At 40.7% G+C, this 18,260-nt stretch overlaps 1 protein-coding gene across 1 annotated transcript; it reads left to right on the top strand.

The window, feature by feature from the left end:
- The first annotated feature begins 1,431 nt into the window (after positions 1-1,431).
- slc1a3a (solute carrier family 1 member 3a) lies at positions 1,432-17,952 on the top strand. The gene is made up of 10 exons (XM_079348485.1): positions 1,432-1,628; positions 2,261-2,606; positions 4,234-4,371; positions 11,949-12,153; positions 12,793-12,835; positions 13,979-14,247; positions 14,326-14,559; positions 15,297-15,491; positions 15,932-16,066; positions 16,654-17,952. The coding sequence occupies exons 2-10, from the start codon at positions 2,423-2,425 to the stop codon at positions 16,859-16,861; spliced, it is 1,611 nt and encodes a 536-aa protein (XP_079204611.1). The 5' UTR covers positions 1,432-1,628; positions 2,261-2,422; the 3' UTR covers positions 16,862-17,952.
- The last annotated feature ends 308 nt before the right edge of the window (positions 17,953-18,260 follow it).

Below are 18,260 nucleotides of genomic sequence, written 5' to 3'. Positions count from 1 at the left end.
GTCTGCTTCGGACTTCTGTAGTTCAAAGAACAAAATTTCAGTAAAACATTTTATTCCTTTTACGTGGACAACACCCCCGCTCCAAACAATATATTTGTCTTGGCACATTGACTAGTAACCATCAGACAGACCTTTCAAGCACTTTCTGAAAAACATCTGAAAACCAAAGAATGATTACAAAACATTGAAATCTTTACAACCTAAAGAAAAAGTCACCAAAACTGTATAGTATGGATGGATGGATGGATGAATAATTGAAATACAGGATGAAAGAAAAATGCTTCATTGCCTTTGAAGCGAGCTTTTCTTCACACTGAAAATATGAAACTTCTCTGTAAAGTGGTTGCAGTGTCACTCGTCAAAATTATTCTGCTTTCTAGTAAAGTGCCAAAAGCTTCAGAACCAGGTTTTGTACTTTAACCAAGGTCAAATATGGCTTGAGGTTAAGCGTGTGTGTTCATGTGTGTGTATGTGTTCACAGCATCTCTGCCAAACATGGATTCCTGTGGTATCAGTCAGAAAGGATGCCTTCAGCTCTCTCACTTTTCTGTCACCGCGACTTTTTTTTCTCCTTCTTCTTTCAGGCACATTAACCCACATTCACACACACACACACACACACACACACTTCCGTACACACTCTCCGCTTTAAACACGTCACACATGCCAAACTGTGAATTCCTAAAGTTTGCTGCCAAACCAAATTCCCATCTTAATCTTGTGATCATCCCTCAATGAACTGTTCGACTTTTGCTCCCCCTTGTACCAAATCCAACTGTGCAAGCAGCAAAATCCTCGGCTCCTTTGACACATGCAACTCTGTTTATGCAGACTGTTTTTTTTTCTTCTTACTTGCTGAGCACCAGTTGTACCATTGGCACTTGGTAAATATTTACCCGCTCTGTTTAGCGCCACAAATTACAGAATCCTGACTAAAATGTGGACTTTGTCTGGAGTAAAAGTTTAATGCAGCTGAATGCAGCAAAAGGAGACAAAGTGAGATTGATTGATGAGTGTGTTTTTGGACATGTGCCAGAATAAATGTATGAAGGGCTAATCCACTTCCATATATTTTTTTCTTCATGTTTTTGATGGATGTGTGTCTTTTGTGGCTCTGTTGACTCACTCTCCACAGGAATCTCCAATCACGTTAAACTTCTCAAGCGTGAAAATCTATTTGAAAGGAAGGCAGAGAGGGACAGAAGAAAACAAGAAGGTCCTTTCTCCCTTTTTCCTGCTTGGAAAGCTCATTATTCCTCAAGTTCTCCTCTGTCTGAAAAGCACCCTCCCTCCTCTAAATTACTTAACTTTTTTGAGCCCCCGCCTCACCTCCCCACAACCCGCACTGTGTGACTGACTAACACTAGTTTTTCTTCTACTATAGCACCGCCTCCATTCTCTCACTGCCTCTTTTTATTCCCTCATTCCCCAGTCGCTCCTTTCCTTTCTCCTCCCATCTCTCCTCTCGCTCCCTCATTGCTGGTTGCTCACACCGACCAGCTCACAACCAAAGAGATCCTCTGTGCCTCTCACACTGATCGAGCTGTAAAACCAGAACTCCCACCCCCCCCCCCCTCCCTGGAAAACACTGACATTACTCCAGAGGAAGTTACTGCTCAAGCTTAAAGGTACAGACAACTTCTATCTTAATATTTTACCTTTTTACGCCTCTGTTTGTGTGTGTGTGTGTGTGTGTGTAACCATTAAATCCACAGTGTACACGTGTGTTGTAGTAGCCACAGTGTACACAGGAGAAAGTCTGCATGCTGTTACAGCTGTCGGTGCAACACATGGGCTTCACCTGTTTGTCTGTCAGCATTTCTTTAACAGAAAAGTTAAACTTAGCCTTATTTATTTATAATTTTTTTCACTTTTAAATCGCTTTCTTCTTCCTTGCTTTACTCTTTAATCATTAAATCTACCGCTGTCCCTTTTCTGTCTGTTTGTTACTTTGTGAAGCTCTCAGGCTGCATGCTTTAATGATTGAAATGTGCTCAATACAGTGGAGTTATGCCACATTTCAAAGTCTTTATTAAAGGATGTTTGACAACATCAGTCCAAGAGGGACGATATTTATACTTCACTCCATGAAAAGTAACATAGAGTATAAGAAGGCAAAAGTGCAATAAAACTACAACAAATGCTGAAGTTTAAAGCAATAGGGATGAGACGAGAAGGGTTGTTTACCTTTTGTAATTGTTTTCTTTGTTTAAGTATCTAATACCTACAGTGTTATAAAGATGCCTGCCCTTTCTTTCAGGACGCTTGTAACCAAAGAACAGCAACAGTGTGGAGGAAGAGCAAAGAGTGATAAGTGAATTAGCTGCAGCTCTGAGGTGTTTCCTTCAGAGTAAAGTACGGTTCAGGTCTACCAAAAAAAAAAAAACTATTTACAAGACATCTGAGGACTCCAGCGACAAACATGACTCAGAGCAACGGGGAGAACCCGCAGAGGAGCCGGAGCGGTCTCGATCAGATCCGAGCCGGGATCCAGTCCAGGTCGCTGCAGGCCAAGAAGAGAGTGGAGAACATCAGCAGGAGTGACATGAAAGGATGCTTCATCAGAAATGCCTTTGTGATCTTCACCGTCGCTGCTGTGATTGTTGGTGAGTGACATTTTTAAATTTAATTTGAGGTGTTTCCACAAGGCACCAGAGGAGTGGAAGCCCCCCGTAATTGTAAAACAGGGCACTAGATCAGGTCACCCCCTGTGCAGGACGGAAGAAGGAAAAGCAGTGAAACAAACCCTCTGGATGAATGAATGAAGGGACCTCGGATGAACTCCAGACACCGGCTTTTAGCCGACCTCTTAGCTGACCTTTGACATCTTCCCATTAACTTTTAAGACCTTCTCTGTAGGAAGCGAGCCGGGCCCACCCACCTCCTGCACAGCTGCAGCCCTGCTAGTATTACACCGAGCCATGACAAACTCGTCTGATTGATTGTTAAATTCAGGGCAGCACAGACGGCTGCTCGCTCAGCCACCTGGGCTTGCTGAAGAATTATCGCAGCAGTGGACAAACTGCTTGTTGAGAAAATAGACTTCAAAGACACTGAAGAAGATATTTGTGTCAGCTTACATAATAGACATATTAAGCAATACTACAGTTCTGTTGGGCAGTGGGCCCATCAGAGAATAAACCTTCATAGAGGCAAATAAGGTGGTGAACAAACACATCTGGAATGACCTACACAAACGATAAAAATTGAGAATCTAACTGCCTTCTTTCCTCATCAAAATAAAAAAACACATGCAAAGGTTTGCCACTAATAAACGGCACAATGAAAGACTAACCGGCCGTTAATTCAGGTTGTTACATGCTTTGACTTTCTGCATCATTCCTGAGCATGAGTCACATGTACACTTTGTGACAGTGTCAGGAAACACTGCTTATGTTATTATTATTACATATTGATATCTGTTAAATATAACCCTACACACTTTCTGCTGGGATTCTTACGTTCTCCCTTCACACATTCAAACAGCTCTATCGATGGACGGGGAAGAACTGATATTCAAAGACTGGAAGAAATTAAGTTCTTAAACACTTTTTCACCTGTCCACGTGAATCTTTGGCTTCCTTTCGTAACATTTGGACTGATCATGACAGCAGCTGGATTTTTACATTGATTACTTTATTTTGATGCAGCTAATTTTTTTTGCGTATTCTCAATTGGATGGTTTGCATTTAACAATAACGTGTGCTAAACAATGATATGCACGCTTTAGTGTCCTTAACACACTGTTTAGAAACATTTATCTTATTATTTGTACCCCACCTCCTCTGGTGTAAATGTGTGTGTGAGTGTGTAAGTGAATGTGTAGCGTATGTATCCTCATGCGGGGGTTGTGATTTTTGTTTGGTTTAAATATTGTTCTCAAAATATGTCAAATCCAACATCTATTCCTCTGATCCTGTTCGGGGTTGCGGTGGCTGAAGTCAATGACAGGGCGAACATAGAGACAGACGAACATTTGTGCTCACACCTATCGGAAATCTAGAATCACCAATTAACCTAAAGAGCAACTCAGTACAGAGATCTTCTGTCTGACGAGGGATTCAAACCAGGACTCTGCTTCCTGTGATGTGACAGCACAAACCATCGAACCGCACTAATAATCTACACAAAATAATGATGATAGTGTTCTACATTTTCTGTGTTCATATCAGTTTTTAAATCTTATTATTAATTATGTTTGGGATTTCTTTCCACATTTGATCCTCTCTGCAGGCATCATCCTGGGATTTGCCCTGCGGCCTTATAAAATGACGCACCGTGAAGTGAAGTTCTTCTCTTTTCCTGGAGAGCTGCTGATGAGGATGCTGCAGATGCTCGTCCTACCTCTTCTGGTTTCCAGCCTCATCACAGGTATGAGTCAGTGCACCAAGCGATCGATGCCTGCAGATGCAGCTGCCATCGAATTTGGTTCTTTGAAGGAGTCAGTCAAAAAGTTGCAAGCTAATTCCTGCACAATGTTCAACTCCGACCATCATTAAATGTTATATTGCTCAAATGAATCAAACACAAGTCATTGCATTTTGGCAAATAAATATCACAACGTTGCACACGGCTTATTCGCAGCACTCTCACATGGTTGTTATCATTTTGGTACAATGATTGCTCGGTTGTCATAGTCTATTTTTAGTTCAAATGGACCTCAGATATCTAAAATTAGCAGAGACTGCATACAGCCCACAAGTTCAAACCTTTGATTTTGTTTTGTTCTAAATTTACATCAAACAGCTTCACACAGCACCCTCATAAAAACACGTAAATCCATAAAAAGTGTCGCACATCTTCTCTCTGAAACAATGTGTGCTTATCATAGCTCCACAGATTTCTTTCCTCACATGTCCTCAAAAAAGGACATGACAAATCCAGTCCACCTTTTGCTGTTTGCTTAAAGATGTCATTGCCATAAGTTTCCTAACATAAGTTTTCATCATCATGATGACTCTCTCACTTTTCAGTTGCTTTTTCAGATATATCACGTTTTATTGGTTACACCTTCATACCAGTGACACAGGTGACTCAGCTCACACAACAAAACTCAAATCTTAGCAAACGTAATGATTGAATTCCTCGTCATACATAAGCCACATTCACCTGACATGTCCAGATAAACTTCTTGTTTGGAAATATTAATGTCAGAATTGTTTATCATGAGTTAAACTGGCTGCTAATGCAGCAGGCCAAATGTGTACATGTTTCTTGTTCTGAGATTTAATCGCTTAAAAGGGCACTCATAAGGGCACTCAAAAATTCAACCTCATAGTGTTATTCAGGGACATAACAGAACTTTATTTCTGTTATAGCATTTTTCAAAAATGGTAAGTGTGATAAACATTGGCAATGTTACCAGATTTGGTTCAAATGCCACAATAGCAGGATCAGTGACGTAGGCTGATCTCTTCTGATTGGCTGAGAGAGGATCACATGCTTCTCGACCTTACTGAGGTGCAGAAGGCTGGCCATATGTAATGTTTGTGGAAATTAAAACAAAAAGTCACTTGCCCTATAAAGGGTTAATATCGTAAAAGAGATTTCAAGAAACTTAAAATTAGTAGATTGTGCTTGCTGCATTTCCTCAACTTAATTCAGGCAATACAGGAATTATGTTGTGTTTTATGTGTTGAAATAAGATAAATACTTAGATTTTTTAAGTGGCTGAATGTGGCTTATATTAAGTGTGAAACGATATTTTTGACTAAACACTTGCTGAGATTTGACTTTTTGCAGCGTACCAACATGTCATCTCCTGAGTGAGCCAGCTGTTTGTTCAGCCGATGCTGTTTGTTGGTTTTGGGCACCGGTGGATTACACTGTCAGGATGACCTCAGCGAGAGAAACTGAGACACACGCAGAGAGAGAGAGATATGTTTGGAAACTTACAGTACAGCTTTTAGTCACATGCCTGACCCATGTCTGGATCTTCATGACCACATCACTCTTTACTTTGTTTTGTTTCAGCTGAAAATGCCGTCCAGCGTTAGTGGAATTATTTGAGCTTTCAGTGAGTTTGTATCTTCTTCACCTCACGTGTATCCCCGGCTTGATTTTAGGAAGCGCACAAACATATGAGAGAGAGGTTTGAATCTCTTATCCACGGGTTGATGTGGTTCATAAATCCAATCAGGCATGCAGGGATGTTTTCTTTGGGGTTGTTATCGAGCAAAGACTTTACTCTCACTGGAAGCAAAAGTTTAGATTAAGTTAAAGAGAAGTGAAAGAGGTCAGTTTCCTAAATCAGTAGTCAGCAGCACAAACTAGGCGGGACGCGCAGGGACCAAAAGTCCAGTCTCTGAGCGGTGATTGACAGGGTAAGAAGTCAGTGTCCCGAGGAGATGACGGAGACATGCTGTCCGATAATAACCCGCTTTGTGCTGCAGCAGGGCGTAACATCAGCATCCGCTGACATCATGTCACATGACTGCTGCGACAACATGTGCAAACTAACAAAGAGGGCTGTTTTGAAGCCACGTCACACATTGCCAGCTTTCTCGTGTGTGTGTGTGTTTATGAGCTTTTACCAAAGTGATCAGGTGCACTGAGATCTGTTGAATAACACACTTTAAACGTAAACATGCTGACACTTTTAAAATGTGTCCTACCTCATTTCCAGAAAACAGGAATCCCTCATTAAAGTGATGATCACATTTTAATTGTTATTTTTTTCTGTTATTGAATCAAAGTTTGATTTGGCAGCTTTCAAATAACCAACAAATGTCCTATTATGCAACTCACTTCTGTATCATCCAGAGAAGTTTATAACATACATCTCCCAATAATATGACACAGAAGGTAAACCCCTTTCTATTTATCTTTTAACTGAGTTAGGCATTGTCGAATACACAAACTTTAAGATATACATCCTTCCTTTTTATTTTATTCAACTTGTCCTTGATGACGAGTTTTTCCTTCAAGTTAAATGGTCAAACCTATCTATTCAAACACTGATGGTAGAGTGACCAAAAGAAGGAACTAATCCCATTCATACACATTCGTAAGCCACTGACGAAGTTGGGGATTGAACCCCTCTACCCACTGAGCCACAGCTGCGCCAAATCTGTTTCTGAAGATCTCAACGTTTTCAATTCATTATCTTATGATAACTATTTCCAGTTTTGCTGTTTCCTTTTCTCTAAATCTTGATAAAATAACTCATGATCACAATATAACAACATTAACAGGAAAAGTATGGATATATGTCCACTTCAGGCTTCCATAGACACAACTGTACAGGGCAGGTAAATACATTTACAAAGCACAAGGGCTTTTAAACCTAAAATACAGAAACTGCTAAATGGGCTGATTTGTATCTCTATGGATGGTTGGGAGGATAAGGATGGCTATGAAAGGAAGATTGCAGCAATAAGATCAGCGTGCAACAAGAAGAAGAAGAGAGGAGGGGGCCAGGCGAGGCGTACTGAGGGGCACCCTGAAATGAGGCAGGGGATGGAGAGGAACTGGTTATCAATGCACTTAACATGTCAGGTTGAAACTGAAACAAAGGAGCTCAGCATGTGCTTTTTGGTTGACATGATCGGGTAACACCCTAAAAAAAATGTAATCACGCTGGATACAGACTTAGAGTAAGTAAGTGTTTCAATCATAAGTATTTTATAGCCCTTGTCTCTTTTAAAGAGTACACATTTTCTGGAAAAACTCGAACCTTAGCGAATGCATATTCTACCTTTGAGTAAAAAAAACCTCTTTGCACTTTAAATAAGCCACATTCACCTGACAAGTAAAAATCCAATTTCAAGATATCACAAGCATTAATTTCACAGCAATAATACATGAGACACTTAGCAGGGCATTAAGAGTGAGTGCTATCAGATAGGGGCCCCATTTGGGAGGTTTCCTACTGTTTGTGGTTTAAAAGTTTGTCAGCCATTGAGGGGCCCCTTATTGGCCTGGGGCCCCAAGCAGTTGCCAGCCTTGCCTGTTGACAAGCAGCGCCTCTGATAACAAGTAATGAATAAGACATGCGTTGTCCTCAATGACCCTAAAATCTGCCAATAGGACTTACTGACCTACCTCAAATTGAAATCTGATATGGCTCTGTGTACAAACTTCACAGTTCATCTGTTTTGAGGAAGGCTAAGAGTTATTCCTACATGTGGGCGTGGGCTGATTTGACCCACTTGTGGGACAGTGTATGTTTGCTGGGAGGATAGATGCCCATTTCAGCTCCACTTGTTTCTCTATTTCAAGTTTGATTGAAAGATAAGGGCAGAGGGCTTCAAAACACCTTTTCAGAAACTGACGGTGACGTGACTGAGACTTATTTCCGTGTACTCATACTGAACGATTTGTCAGATTCTTGCTGAACCTGTGCTTGTAATTTTAGAAACACAACGTTTTACAAGTTGAAAGACTTTGTGTTGTTTCAGAGGAAAAACCTAATCTTGATCCTGAAGAGAATTTTGACAAACGTGAGCTGCATGTTTCTCAATCATGTGGCTTTTCACTATTTGTACTGTTGGATACATAGACTTTCCTCTAAAACCTATTGTCTTACATCCTCAGTGGAAACTCAGGAGGCTTCTAAATGATTGCTTTACATGAAGACAGCATGAATAAAAAACTGTATGAGAACAAGAGGGTTTAGCTTTATGGTTTATTTTCCTCAAACTCAGGGTTCCTGTGCAAACTGTCTGTCACGCTCCAAAGGCTAAATTGAGCTTGAATCAGTGTGCTTCAGCAGAGTTCAGAGGAGCGATGAAAAGTAGGGAATGATGGAAAGTACGACATTGGTTCATCAAGAGCGTGAGAAAAGAGAGCAGGTAGCCTTCGGGTCATCATTGATCCCTCTTGTTCATAAACGTGGATTTCGATTTAAAACCACATGTACAACTAACTCCTTAATGTTGGTTTGCTTCAAATTCCACATTGTATTCAAGAATTTTTTTGACGAGAGCCCAGGGTCCACCGCAGAGTTTTTTACAGGGCCAAGAAGGGGCTGGATTGGGAAAGGGAAAAAGGAGGATGATTACAGAGGAGGTCATGTCAGGGGGAAACCAGGACAAAGAGTTACAACAGTAAAACCATTGATAGGAACAAGAAGGCATGTGGCATGGTCAATTCAGGAGAGTTGTTTGAAAGTCAGTGTAAAAAAAAAAAAAAAAGAAAAGACATTTTAAAATAATGGAAACTCGTGGATTCTGCAGGTCACTTTCAAAAATGTTTTAAAATGTCTTCATCTTCTCTATCTAACGTGCAAAAATATATTTATTGGCACCATTTCAGTATTAAACCTTCATCAGGCAGAGATCTAGTAAACATAAACAATACATGTATTTGTGCAGGAGTTTGTGAAACTGTCGCCCAAATGTTCTCCACAATTGACCTTGAATGTGTTAAATTAGAGTAACAGTGTTATTGGAGATGGTCCAGATATTTCCTCTTCTGCTGCTATTATAATATGTACTGCATATAGATGAATATATGCATGCATGCATTGCATTAGTTTAGTCTCAGATACAATTCAAAACATATAAAAGGCATATACCAACATTGCATGAAATGGACTTCAGTAGAAAAAATGAAGTGCAGAGAAAACTGATTTGGTAGATATCATTTGGTACAAGATCTCTTAACTCAAAACTTCAACAATAAGCTCCTTTCACACATTTCAGGACAGCCTGTCCCTTTAATCTCCAGATCTTCATTCAGACATGTCCATTCCGAGCAGAGATTTGTCCTCTTTTGGGGCGGGCAACTGGGCATGAGGAGGCAACATATATCCACCATAAAGGGTGAAGCAGTTTTTGCCTTTACTAGGAATTCTCCTGAATCGGATCTCTTGGGCTTCTAAAATTTAGCGAAAGACTGGCAGGAAAAAGTCCAGATAAAGTTGGGTGTCAAAATAAGAAAAGCCGCTCACAATATGCTAGGGCTAACGATGAAATGTTCACTCCTTGACATATAATCAAAGACAAAGTGATCAGGTGGTCAGTTCAGTGGTAATCAGGGGTCATTCAAACAGCTAGGTAGTTGACGGTTAAACTCCATCGACTATTGCATGGACTAACAAGCTTCATGTACAATCTTGCTGGAGTACAGGAGTCATTCTTGGCCTTTGGTCTGTTGTTAATTGCCCTCTGGACAGACCTCTTGCAGTTACCATGTCCTGCGCTTCAACTTTCCCCCCTTAAAGCAGGCCTTTGCTTTTGTGTTTGATGAACTTTCCCCTTATGAGAAAGAAAGTCATTCTTCTTGCTCTCCTTCAATCTTGCTTCTTTTGAAAGTACAGAATTGGTGAGGCTGCGTCCGTTGTTGCCCCGACAACAGTCTGGGGATCATTGTGTGCGTGCAGGGCTGACTAAGTCAACAAGTTTTCCCAGGGCTGTCAGAAAAGGAAAAGGAGGGGAGCAGGAGGAGAGGGGTGGATGGTTGGGAGGATAAGGGTGGCTATGAAAGGAAGATTGCAGCAATAAGATCAGCGTGCAACAAGAAGAAGAAGAGAGGAGGGGGCCAGGCGAGGGGTACTGAGGGGCACCCTGAAATGAGGCAGGGGATGGAGAGGAGGTAAAGAGAGGAGGCGAGGAATTTTTGGAGGGGAGGATGAGGAGGATCAAAAAGAATTGAATGAAAGGCTTCTTCCTGGGCATGTTGAGACAGGAGGAGCAGGGAGGGCCATCGCTAGGGAAGAAGGTACGCTTATGCACACACACAAGTGCACACACACACACACACCAATGAAAGGCACACATACACACCAATGAAAGGAACACATACATCTCCCTGCACACAAAGCCCGCTTTGCCTTGTACAGCTCTGAATGAAGATAAAGGCCATAATAGGAGTTGACACTTTGAAAATACAGCGTCACTGTCATGCCTATCGCTTGTCCGTTTCCAGCTTGACTGTTTCCAATGGCTGCAGTTCTTTTCACCACCCTTATCCCTGCAAAGTCTGTTTAATGCTATTATAGCTGTGGGGGACAGTTTAAGCCCCCAGCTCAAGCTTGTAGGTTTCATTGCACTTTAAATTTCTCTCTCACTTATTTTTTTCCAAATACTGCTGCAACAAACAATTCTTTCTGTATCCAGTGTTGTTATGTGCACTTTCTTTGATTCCTTGTATAGTTTCCATCGTAGAAACGTTAATTTTGTTGCACATTTTAAAAAGCGTTCAATTGACGTCAGTCTGTTAAACTGTACGAGATGTATCTGCTGCTCTTTGTTTTTACAACAACGTCATACACAGAGGCACGCTGCACTGTTATTCCAAAGGTACAGAGTTTGTCCCTGCAGAATAAACAATCTCTGTATGAATATGATGTGTTCTGGTAGATCTGTCCCTGAGTGCTCTACAGTAGGTGTAGCTTTTCCACCTGTAAAGGTCAGAGTCAGATTGTGTTTCTTTGCCGCTCTTTGTTGTCACAGATAGTTTAGAAGATAATCGAGACAGGTGTATTCCACCTGCAATTACAGCATCTTTTCCCAGGCTATAACGGTATACTCAAAGGGACTGTAGTCATTGACACATTCATGCAAACTCTGAGGTCACGCTGCATCTACAGTCAAAATAATACGGTTGTTTTTTCCACCTATGAAACAGCAATAAATTCAGAAACACCGTCATTTTTTTTCACTTAACACTGTGATTATTTTCCAGTAACATAATCAAACTGATTGAATGTATCTGTTGGTCTGAAGGAAACCTTGAACCTTTTATCAGATATATTACTGGAAATGAACTGTTTCTTATCGTATAGGAAAGTGATGAATGAAACTAGGAGATGAGTGAGAGAATTGTTGCTTTAATAAATTGATCCACTTCTCAGCGTTACCCCCAATTAAGCACTGCTGCTCCCTCTACAGGAACTGTTTGGAATGAATACAGCATTAAACTCCATTCATGCTTCTTACAGTCAGAGTAAGAGTGCAGGTTCCTGTAGTACTGATATACGTATGTTTACATGGTGTCCTTTTCAGGTATGGCCGCTCTGGACAGCCGTGCTTCTGGTAAAATGGGCATGAGGGCTGTGCTCTATTACACCACCACCACTGTCATCGCTGTGTTCATCGGTATCGTCATGGTGCTTATCATTCACCCTGGAAAAGGATCAAAGGATGAGTTTGCCAAGCATCCGAAGATAGAGCAGATCAGCCCTGCAGACGCCTTCCTCGACCTGATCAGGTAACTGCATGCACATTTGTGCCACATGAATAACCAGACACAATCTGATTCAAAATAAAAAATACAATGCTTGTTTTGATCATGATTACTCTGACGTAAGTGGAGCCTTTTTTTTTTAAAGATCTATGTTATATGAAGATTTAAAAGTCAGTATTAAATAGCTGCAATGTTTTTCTTGCAGAAGCCCTAAGTGGACATGCGTCCATTCTTTTTCATTTGTGTTCAAAGTGACAAGCTTATTGTTTTGTTTTCCAGATATATGAATACATCCAGTTATCACCAGATCATCTTGTGTCTCAAGATAGATGGAATAACAAAATTTTTGTTATCCTCACATCCAGTGAAAAATAAGCTGAGATTTCAAAATACAGCAGAAATGTATTTGTTGTCATTGGAAAACCTTTTTTTTTAAATCTCGATAAATAAGTCAAGATATTGGGAAAACAACCCAAAATCAGTTGTTTTTAAAGTAATGGAGTAAACAAAAGGTATTTATGCATGTCCACTTGGAGCTTCTGTAGTTTATCACATTTTGAGAACGATTGTTTGTCTTTTATTTTCTGGACAGCAAGGCATTTATAACTTCAGAAACTTTTTTTGAAGTTGAATAAAAATGTACCTGTATTTTGTGTTTTGTAGAAACATGTTTCCTCCTAACCTTGTGGAAGCTTGCACCACACAGGTGAGCTACAAATCGACCACAGTCGAAGCCTTTCTTTGAAACAGGGTTTTCTATGTTTTTATCTTCTGAACATTCATACAGTATGGAGGCTGAGAGCATTCACACATTTATTTGCTGTATTTCCCGTGTAAACAACTAACTTCTGGTGATTTTCTGATGTTTTTAACTTGTCTTTGGATGTGAAAGTTGTTTGTCCCATTATAACAGAATCATTTATCTCTTTATTTGAAGATAACAAAGCTGCATTTCTTGTGGTATTTGTCTACTTTCTGGTGATTTAAAAGAGTGGTTCCTAAATTAGGGTTGGGAGACACTGAGTGGAGGTCTCCAGATGCCTTCCATATTTTACCCTTTACTGTGAAAATGTACAAAATAAAAGTAGTTATTTAAAAAAACACATTTGTTTAGGGAGATTTATGCTGAAATGAAAGTAATATGTAAAACATGGTAAATGCCTGAACCACCTCGTGTGACCTTGGGGTCCTCGACCTCTAGCACTGTTACTTTGGGAGTCTCAGGCTGGGAATGTTGGGAACCCAATATCTAGAAAACAAAACAATAGTATGGTCACTGTGATAAGCCAAACCTCAACTCACCATTCTGCCACTGCCCACACTAATGAGATACATTTAATCTACGTCTATGTTTATTTTGGGCTTTTGGGTATTACTTATCATCACAGAAAAATAGAGTAAATAAAATGTTTAATGCATGTCCACTTCAGGCTTCCATACATATAACTGCTGTCAATGAGACTTTTTTAATCTAGCAAGCAGTTGATTCACTCATTGCTCATCTTTACAACATATCAGGAGCAGAAGGGAGTTTTCTAAAAGTTCTTTAATGCATGGGACTTTTTCAAAAAGCACATGTGACCATAGTTTCACCTAACATGATTGAGGGTTTTTTATTAACCTGAAGCCTTTGTCTCTGTGCCACCTTCACTTCCTCATTCTTGTGAGGTTGCGACATTTGGAGTTTCAACTTGTAAGGCACAAAATAAGAAACAGGAGCATTCTGAAATGCCAATTTGTATAGTAAAGGAGTGCCTCAAAGTATTTTAATTTTGAGACCCTAGTATAGTATTTAGAAAATCGTATTGCCCCAGGTTTTAATCACTATCCATCCCTTTTTTAAATCCAGTTCAAGACGCAGTATGCCAAGAGAGTTGTCCATGTTACTATGACAGTGAATGACACGATATTCGATGTCAATGGTAGCCATGTGATAACCCGGGAGGAGATGATCCCAGTGCCGGGGTCAGTGAACGGAGTCAACGCTCTGGGCCTGGTGGTGTTCTCCATTTGCTTCGGTCTGATCATCGGCAGTATGAAAGAACAGGGTCAGCCACTCAAGGACTTCTTCGACTGTCTCAATGAAGCCGTCATGAGGCTGGTCGCCATCATCATGTGGTAGGTACCAGCAGGGATGGTGTGTTTAAGGGTGTCAGATCTCGGATAACGATCAAAACAACACGACTGTCTCCTCAGGTATGCCCCCATTGGTATCCTGTTTCTGATTGCTGGGAAGATTGTAGAGATGGACGACATAACATCCATGGGTGGACAGCTGGGAATGTACACAGTGACCGTCATCTGTGGCCTGCTCATCCATGCCATCGTGGTCTTACCAACACTTTACTTCGTCATCACCAGGAAGAATCCTTTTGTGTTCATCGCTGGGATTCTGCAGGCTCTGATTACTGCTCTGGGAACATCATCCAGGTATTTGATTGCATGGGTTCATCGACTTTCTTCTGTGATTTACAGGTTTGTTGCCTTTTTCATTTTGCTTTTTTTTCCACATTTTATCATATATAAAATGCGTTACGATGTACAGTTGTGTTCTCTGTCCTGTACATACTGTATGTAAGAAGTGAATAAACATCTCATACTCCTTTCTTATATATCACTTATAGAACATAAAAAACTCTATTTCTGTAGTGTACTGCTAAAGCTTTTGTGTGACACCTGCCCTGCACCGAAGGTTTCAGACGTTAAACAAAGTTTTTCAGAATTGATCAATCTTGTTGTTAATTGTTTTGTTTGCCATCCACCCATCCATCCATTTCATAACCAAAAAAACAAAAGCCTGAGCTTTATGAGCTTTAACCACCAACTAGCTTTAATAAATGCTTCCAGTTGGCCCCTAAACGCTGTGGTTATCTTACAGTAATGGTTTCTGCAGGTAAAACTTCTCTCTAAATCTCTAAATGGATTATTTGAAAACAAAAGTCCTTTGTTGCTTTTTAAATTATAATTTGTTTGCAGTGAATATTTCAGTCTTTGGTGTGCAGTCATTCTCCCTGAGTGTGCAGATGATGAGTGATGATAAGAAAGATTTATTGCTCAAAGGAAATGACTGGTCAGTGTTCAAGCGGTCACAGTAGTTCAGAAATAAACTGTAACTTCTTGGAGAATCTGTTGATCCTGATCCCATTGTTTCTCCTTCTTCCTCTCAGTTCTGCCACATTGCCCATTACCTTTAAATGCCTGGAAGAGAACAACAAGGTGGACAAACGCGTGACCCGATTTGTGCTCCCTGTTGGTGCCACCATAAACATGGATGGCACTGCTTTGTATGAGGCCCTGGCAGCCATCTTTATCGCTCAGGTCAATAACTATGACCTTAACTTTGGACAGATTCTCACCATCAGGTAGGTCATGCACAGTGCTTGAAATGTATACCAGTAAACATGCATACATTTATTCTGTTATTTAACACAAAAAGTTTGACATTTAGTCATTTTTGTGCAACTTAGTTGGACACAAGGGGATTTGTTTTATGAAAGCCTGACTGCCTTGGGGAAATATTTCCATTAGGTCTCCATTTGTCTTTCATTAAAGCCTATAAAGCCCATAAAACCACATGTTAGGGCTTCACGAATGACATTCTAACCACCAGTCATGCTACTTGGTTGGGGATAGTTTTTCAACCAAAGGAATGAGCGTAATGGTTCTCTTCTTTGCTGTTACCGAGAAGTGACTGACGGGTCAATCCAAGGACACGTCAGTGACAGCTGCACTCGGATGTTCAATTTTTAGATGATTCAAACTTCTCTTCCTCTACTTTTTAAAACTTTTTTTTCCCTGTTAGTATAACGGCAACAGCAGCCAGCATTGGAGCAGCTGGAATCCCTCAGGCTGGACTGGTCACCATGGTGATAGTGCTGACATCTGTAGGCCTGCCCACTGATGACATCACACTAATAATTGCTGTCGATTGGTTCCTGTAAGTATGGTTGTGTAAAAGCTTGGAAAACTAATAATTTGATTCAGAGAAGTGCTGTTTTGGAAGAGCAGTGAGGGCTTAGGTTGTGAGGAGAGAGGGCACAGTTTGGTATGAATTCAATGAACTTTGAATGGGGAGGATTTTGAGGGTTCAAAGGATCAAATGGCAGCTTCCATAGGCATTTCCCTCACATTCCACGTCCTTCCATCCATCTGGATTTGATTCAGTTGGTGTCCAATCCCAGTGCAAGGCTCCACTTCCTCCTTCTGGCTTTGATTCTGGGCTGAAGACTGCCTGGAGCATGAAAGCTATGCCTCCATAGTTTTTGCGTACCCACATTAACAAACTTTTTTTTTCTCATCCTATTTCCATTATTTGTTTGGTTCCTCTTGTTTTTTGTCCTCTGTTGTCAAATGATCTCATTTTCTCTTCTCCTATGTCCTCCTGTTGTCATGTCTCATTTTCTTTATCTCCACATGTTTTGTCTTGCCTCTCTTCTAAGGTGTCCTCTTGTTCTGACTTGTCTCATCTTCTCTTTCTCCCCCCATCCATCTTCTTTACTAACTTTTTCCTTCGTCTATCCTCAGGGATCGACTACGCACCACCACCAACGTCCTTGGAGACTCAATCGGTGCAGGTATTGTAGAACACCTTTCTCGCCATGAGTTGCAGAAGAAGGACCCTGAGGCTGGAAACTCGGTGGTGGAGGAGGCAGACAAGAAACCGTACCAGCTCATCAGCCAAGACAACGAGTGTGAGAACGAGAGGCCTGCTGCCAGTGAGACCAAGATGTAGGGGGCAGGTTGCAAACTTTCTTTGGGAAACCATTGAACTGCTTTGAACTACTTTCCAAATTAAGTTGATCTACAGCTAGAAAATATTTCAGCCAAGATGAATTTCACTTGTGTGAGGTCTAGTGTGGACCTTCCTTACACACTACAGACTTGAAATGTTGAATTCTTTTTTTCTAAGGGTTTGTGCTATAAAAACTTCCTGAAAGTACCATTTGTATCTGCCAATTGTGGTTGGCAGCTGTTTACTAGTGAGACTGAACGACAGTAGAACTTAGTTGACCGTAGCCTTCATGTCATCTCAAACTTCACTCTGAGCTGTGATGACTGATTTCACCCACTAGAGGCCAGTATTGCTGTAAGTTTAACACACTTGGACCAGCTTTTTCTGGCTGAAAAGTTTTTGTTTTTGTTTAGTTTGAATGTTGTTGAGTGGGGAAACTGTAAGTGAAATGGGTGGCCAAATCTGTCTGGAGAGTGATGTATGATGTGTGTGGGTTTTTTTGCGTATACACTGGGCTGACTGGGCCACATTCTTTTGGGAGAAAAGGGCTGTGAATTTACAACTTATGTATAGACATCAGTGGTTTTATTTTCAATGATTGTGTGTACAGACTTAATCTGAATGAATGAATGAATGAATTATGTCATCTTGCTTTTTTTTTTTATCCCAACTGTCCAAATGAGTGCTGTTGATGGGCAGCTGTTTGTTCCAAATTCCCTCTTCAATCAAACATCACAATCATTTAAACTGTCTGACCAAAAGCATTAAGCCATCCTGTGGCTTTACAATGAATTTGAATCAAATATGAAATTATTCTTCAACCAAAACAGCACCAAATATAGGCTTCAAAATCATATTAAATCTATTCGACATCATAACAAATAGTTTCCAAATAAATCGCTAACCAGCTGTTTCAAAGGGAAAACTATGGAAGCCATAAGAGGACATGCATCCATAAATTTTTTTCAAAGCTGTTTAATCATATTAATATAAATGAACCATATATCTTACCCAACCCTAACCCTAACCCAATCTGTAAAGCCCCATTTTTACCGAGTGGATCGGTTTGGTACACCTTTGGGACACCCGGCACACCATTCGTGGCATTTCCATACTAATCCTGGGAAAGATTCCCAAATAACTGATCCGTACCGTCCTACTTTTTGGGACCCTTCCGTTGGGGTGCCAAGAATATTGACCCTAAAATGTGGAGCTAAACACTGCAGTCCGTTGATTGGTCGAAAAAATCATCAAACCAACAGGTGTTGCAGCTAATTAGCTCCATGAGCAGAAATGAAGAGAGGTTAGAATGCTGGGAGGTTTCAAGACAGATGCAGAGCTAGCTAAACACTGAAGCTTCTGTCTGTGAGCATCAACTCTAGTGAGGAGGAGGTGGGGG

Source organism: Symphodus melops, assembly GCF_947650265.1.
Source record: "Symphodus melops genome assembly, chromosome: 1".
Lineage (NCBI taxonomy): Eukaryota > Metazoa > Chordata > Actinopteri > Labriformes > Labridae > Symphodus > Symphodus melops.
The sequence above is the reverse complement of the archived record's forward strand: the minus strand, read 5'-3'. Positions and strand labels throughout refer to the sequence as shown.

Coding starts and splice junctions, on each gene's coding strand:
- slc1a3a (XM_079348485.1), top strand. CDS start 2,423: ATGACTCAGAGCAACGGGGAGAACCCGCAGAGGAGCCGGAGCGGTCTC. Junction 2,607..4,233: donor CGTCGCTGCTGTGATTGTTG/GTGAGTGACATT, acceptor TCCTCTCTGCAG/GCATCATCCTGGGATTTGCC. Junction 12,836..13,978: donor TGGAAGCTTGCACCACACAG/GTGAGCTACAAA, acceptor TTTTAAATCCAG/TTCAAGACGCAGTATGCCAA.